Genomic DNA, 6,000 nt, shown 5'->3' on the forward strand with positions numbered 1-6,000 from the left:
AACTTATAACGATATAAATGACTGTTTTGCACCGAGCACTTAAGAAAGTTTTGTTGTGCCGAGGAATTATAGGATAGAACATAATATAAGGTGGTACATAAATCACGATAAAATTTCGTTTTTATTTATTATTTAATTTTGAAAGACCTCATCATTGTTGTAACGGCACATTCGTGTTGTTACCGGGAGTGGTGGACACAATATTTCATGGTGTAATATCGTTTCGCCGCATTAGTTTAAACCCCTTACAAAAATCACATGTCACAAAGTTAATTAATTGTGTAGATATTTCATAATACCCACACACTGCGCAACACGAGGTGGTCGCACACTGGCAATATTTGTGCGAAACGCCAATTTTACTCGTCCTGTTTTTAATCGTACTTATAGCGTTTTGCACCAATAGCTGTTAGATATTATAATATCTACGTAATCAATAATCAGTAATCACTATTGAAACCTGGTAAAAATACCTATTTGAGAAGACAAATATATAATTATCTACTTTAGAAGCATAAGCGGACAATCTACAAGAGAGTTAGAGACGTTAAGAATACAAAGTATTAGCGAAGTACATAAATTATTAAATATATACTCGTATATATATAATATGAATTCGCCAATTTTTTAAAGTACCTATTGACGATAAAATAAATACAAATTTATGTAACAAATTTGAATATTTTTGACGTAGTCAACAGGTACTTCTTATTTATCTAATTGTTTATATATATATTGTATTATGTATTCTATATTTACTACTATTACGAATAAACAAATTAACATTTTGGAATTCATGATTAGGACCTTTTATTAAATCATTTAATATTTGATTTCAAACCCGATTCTTTAGAACGTCTCAATAATATAATTGAAATATTCAGCAGTGGCTTAGTTGAAATAGAACATACTATATTATTTGACAATTAATATTGATAATAGAAGACAACTTTAAAGACATAAAAAAATACAGAAGTTGAAATGTTATATTTTATTAGTTACCTTGAATCAATAATTTAATATTTGATTCCCTCGAGTTCGTGAGTTTTGTCTTTATATATTTTGACAGAAAAAATTATAGTCATAACATAAAGTAAAAGAATTTGACAAAGCTATGAAATTTCGATCAAAACTTGAACTTTGGATGGATTTAAGCTACAACATGTAGAGAAAATCCTAATACTAACATTTAGTGAAAATGTCAATATTTGCGGTTATACGATTTATAATTACAAGTTACAACAAAGTAAATAAACCGTTTGATAAAAAAATCATTATTTTATGCATAAATATCCTGTTTATTATTTTAATATATTTAATATTCCAGAATCAAAGTTTAAGCTTCAGATGCTGATAAAAAATTAATAAGACCCATATGAACTTTTAACTGTGTACAAATTAATTTACAAACATTCACGATACTGACAAATGTTATCAAAATATCCATTTTAAATGCTTATAATTTAATACTTTGGATAGGTTTCTTCAATATTTTTTTAATTTAAAAATAAAAAACCAAAAACGATCATGAATCTTAAAAAAACTAAAAAAAAGTTGAAAATGTATAATACCAGTAGATTATAATATAATTAATTATTTTTAAAGTAGTATTATAAGTCCTACTAATTTATTATTGTTCTTAAACTCTGTATTTACTATGATACAAATTTAAAGGAATAAGGATACATTTTTATTCTTGTACATTTATTTCTAAATTAAAAACAAATTGATCGACTAATAAATATATTTAAATAGGGGTCTACCACAGTGACTACACTTTTGAATATCGATTCAAAAATATGGAATCACGGTTAATCATTTTCTGTTGCCGGTATTCTTATCATGACCCAAGTCACGTCATTCTCCGTGTTTATGTGCGTATAAAGCCTGACCAAATTATCAAAACTGTCGAAAGCGAATTTAAAACATTGTTTAAGATATTCGGAGTGAAGTATCGAATTTAACGTTTTATAAACTTTAATTGCTTTTCTCCTGTACACGTCGGAGGTCAAGGCATTTTTAAACCACATAACGGTTGATATAAGATACGGCACGAGTTCCTTAAACGCGTCGTTAAGTGATTCCTCTTCTTGTATCGGTGGAGCGGAGGAAATCGTAGATATCGATATCAATTCCGACGGAATCGATCTCGATTGAGATTTTATAGCATCCGGAGATAACGATTGAGATTTTCCATCGTAGGGAGCCATAGATTGAGTAGACGGCTCGACGCCGGAAACCACCGATGATACTATTGGAGACGGTTCGGATTGTTCCTTAACGATGGCTGATTTAGAAATACCTGAAATTTCGGCGTCGTCTGTATTCGTTCCGATTGACATTGTTTGACGACTATTCGATTCGCATAATGCGTTCACTTCCGACCACTCAAAACTATAAAACAAATAACACGGAACAATAATATTAATACACGTCAGTCCTGCAGACGTAGAATAATGACAAATATAATATTAAACAGTAAACCCATCGTATAGATATTATAATTATTTGCCCTTCCCCTCTCTAAGCTACACTCACTCGTAGGCCATTCGTGCCCGACGACACGTGGCAGTAATTTTGGTTAGCCGTTCGTTGATTTTTTTGAGGCGTTTTTCCATCGGATCCAGACGATCGGTCGTATACTTTTGCACACTATTGATCAACATTTGGATCCTTACCGCGGGCGGCACGGGCTCGAAGGCCAGCTGTTTAGCGACGTTCGTCCAATCGTCGATGTCATCGTCGGCAGCGATCGTCACCACCGGCTCCGTCAGTTGCTGTTGACGTCGCAGCTCTTTGGCGATCGCGGCAGACACCAGGTCGTGCCTGATCGTCAACGCGACGATCCCCAGGAACAGCGCTCCTGCGACTATGTACGACAGGTATGACAGGATCGCCAGAAGAATAGCGTAAATCATCGTCCGGGTATATCAAACCTACGACAGTAGTTGTTGACTCTACCGGTTATATATTATATTGTGTATCCTCTGAATAGTATAGGTTGTTCAAAATATCTCATTAAATTTCGTATACACCAATATGGTTGGTTAAATCGATCGAATTTGTAAGTATATAATATAAGTGTACTTAAAGGTTACAATAACAATAGTAAGCCCATATTTTGTGTAATCGCTCGCATAATATTTAAAACAGATTAAAAAATAGGTAAATAAAAGTAAAAAAAAGGCATGGAAAACAGCACTATATAGCAATGATTCAAAATTCTCAGAATTAATAATAATACATATATATGTATTTATTTATTTTAGTACCTATCTTTAATTTCATAAATACTGATAGGTAACGTGGCAAATTTTATTTATTTTTATTTTTATTTATTTTATTTTATTTGTATAGACGCCAAACGGCTTTTTACATGTAACAATAACGATATTAAATATATTAAATATAATATAATGGTGACATTTCAGTTTAAAAACTACGGGTCCGTATGAAAACCGTTAAAATAAAATAGACCATGAATGGTTACATAAATACGATTCAACGTATTATTAATTTATAATTTTTAATTAATATCAACATTAATTTTTTTAACATTGAATACAAGTTACCCAGTTTATAATTTATGGTCAGAATAAGACTTTTTTGGCCATACAAATTTTTTTTGTTTAAATTTACACTTGGTCTATGAATCATTTAACAATAACTATAGAAAACTGTACACTGCATTTTTACTTCAGATGTTGTTTTTACAAAAAAATTACTTATTAATTATTGATTATTATGTAATATATTACACGTATATATTTGTTACTAGTTAATTTTTAATAATACTTAATAGTGTACAAATCTTATTTTAATTAGGTATAATTACATATTATGTTGTATTCAATACAATATGGGTTATAATCTTATAATCACTATACTAATTGTTTTTATTGTGAATGCATTATTTTAGAATTTATACAAATATTTTTAATAATTGATACATTTTCAGACTAGACACTAGTGGTTATATTATTCTATTGAATTATTTACTTTTGATTTTGACAGAAGACATGCAGAAGTTTTTGTAAAACATGATTGTCAATATATTATTTTAAAAATCAAAGAAGTTAGTTTGCAGCTACATCAGTGATATATTTACTTGAATTCGTGTAGGTATAGCTTATAAAATCATAATGTTTCCGATTTGAAGACTCGTGACACTAAAAAATTAAATAAAAAACATTTAAGCTACATTGATTTTAAAATACAAAAATATTATTAGAGCAAAACAAATTGTTAGTTGATTTACTATTAACGTAAATCTTATATTTTTAAACAATAAATAATTTTAGTTGTCAAGGAAAATATTTTTTAGAATTCGAATAATAATTTAGAGTTTAGACAGTCATACTATAAAATAATAATATACATAATAATCTTAATATATATATTAATTCAATGTAATATCACACGCATTGCATAATGAATAGCAATGACAAAATGTATATGAGAAAAAGAACTAGTCATATTATTTAAAATAATGAAAACTCTTGAAAAATATATTTGAGTAATATTATATATAGAATAAATAATAATCGAATAGTTAGCTGTTTGACGTACAAAACAGGCCATGAGCATTATAATTTTTTTGCTCAGAATATATTATTCTAGTATCTTCACAATAATAAATATTAATAAATAATAATAATAGGTTCTAGAAGATTAAAATAGTATATAAAATGCGTGGTACTTAAATTTATGTACAACAATTTATTTTTGTGGTTGTTATTTAAAATATATAAATAAATAAATAAAATATGAAAACAAAAAAAAAACAAATTTAATAAACACTTTTACATGTAGCAGTGATAGTCTAATTTAAATATAAATGATTAATATATTATTTAAATGTACTATTGTAATAAATATACTTACCTAAATTAAATGACAGTTTGATAAAAATAAAAATAAAAATGTATATATATATATATATATTATAATATATATTTACATGATTTTTCTAAACTATGTATGTAATATGTATGATATACTTAATTTACTATATAGTATATATAGGTATACAATTATGTAACCATTGTTTGACGATTTAAGCTTTTTAAAAATAGGAATTTAAATCAAACCACAAAACCTATTAAGTATAACTGAAGCAAAATAGGTTTCCTACAACTCCTTGTGGATGTACAGTGTACACTAGGTTCCAAGAAACTAGGTATGTAAAATGTATACAGTCAAACGAACCCAAGATGTGCATACAACCAAAACATAAAAAAAAAACAGTAAATTTATATTTTTAAATGAAGAAAAAGGAAGAGAATAGGTATAATTAAAAATCAGACTAACCCAGTCCTCAAAAATTCAAACCTTGCAGAGTGCTGAATGAGAGTTTAATCAATACACAAATATAATATACTTTGAAAATTACATTATCTTTTATTATAAAATGTATTCATATAAGCAAAGAATATAACTAGCAAAATATAAAACAATAATTTATTTCAGTTCTCCGGTTGAGAAGTCATCTAGAAAATCGTTGAATTTTGTCGTGTTTAACCATCATTTGCAGGCGTTATTTTTTCGTGGACACTTTTCCAAACTCAAAAAATACACCAACAATTTCAAATAACTCTTTCTGTCAATTAAAAATGTCATCTATAGTTGTTGTTACACGAGTTAGCAATCAGGTAAGTTTTCGAATTTTCTTATTGATATCATATTCTCATGAGCGTAAGTAAATGCGGGAAACCGACACTGAGTATGTCGGTTATTTTTTCGAACACGATGATTTATCATTGTTTTCAAATTCAACATAACAACAAATAGTACTTTGCTGTGTGTAACACGATATCATCATTTCATGTAAGCCACGACTCGCGGATTCATCCAACCATCTAACTTTAACATCACAACGGATTTTTTCTGTTTTAAACCGTACAAGTTGGGGCCCACCATAAATACTATAAAACACCTAAATGTAAAATACACTCTTATGATATATTTGAGGTTTCTTTTTAACTCCGAATACTGTAGTGT

The 6,000-nt window shown here is 28.3% G+C and overlaps 1 protein-coding gene across 2 annotated transcripts; it reads right to left on the reverse strand.

Moving 5' to 3' along the window:
* Positions 1–1,687: 1,687 nt before the first annotated feature.
* LOC114124527 (uncharacterized) lies at positions 1,688–4,293 on the reverse strand. Of its 2 annotated transcripts, none has more exons than XM_027987806.2 (3): positions 4,109–4,293; positions 2,539–2,936; positions 1,688–2,394 (listed from the first exon to the last, which is right to left on the reverse strand). In XM_027987806.2, exons 2-3 carry the CDS (start codon positions 2,916–2,918, stop codon positions 1,812–1,814), a joined length of 963 nt encoding a protein of 320 aa, XP_027843607.2. In that variant the 5' UTR covers positions 2,919–2,936; positions 4,109–4,293; the 3' UTR covers positions 1,688–1,811. The 2 variants fall into 2 exon arrangements, with proteins under 2 accessions (XP_027843607.2, XP_027843608.2); XM_027987807.2 differs by having other exon boundaries at positions 4,000–4,293.
* Positions 4,294–6,000: the final 1,707 nt, after the last annotated feature.

This window comes from Aphis gossypii, chromosome X (assembly GCF_020184175.1).
Source record: "Aphis gossypii isolate Hap1 chromosome X, ASM2018417v2, whole genome shotgun sequence".
In the NCBI taxonomy this organism is placed as follows: Eukaryota; Metazoa; Arthropoda; class Insecta; order Hemiptera; family Aphididae; genus Aphis; species Aphis gossypii.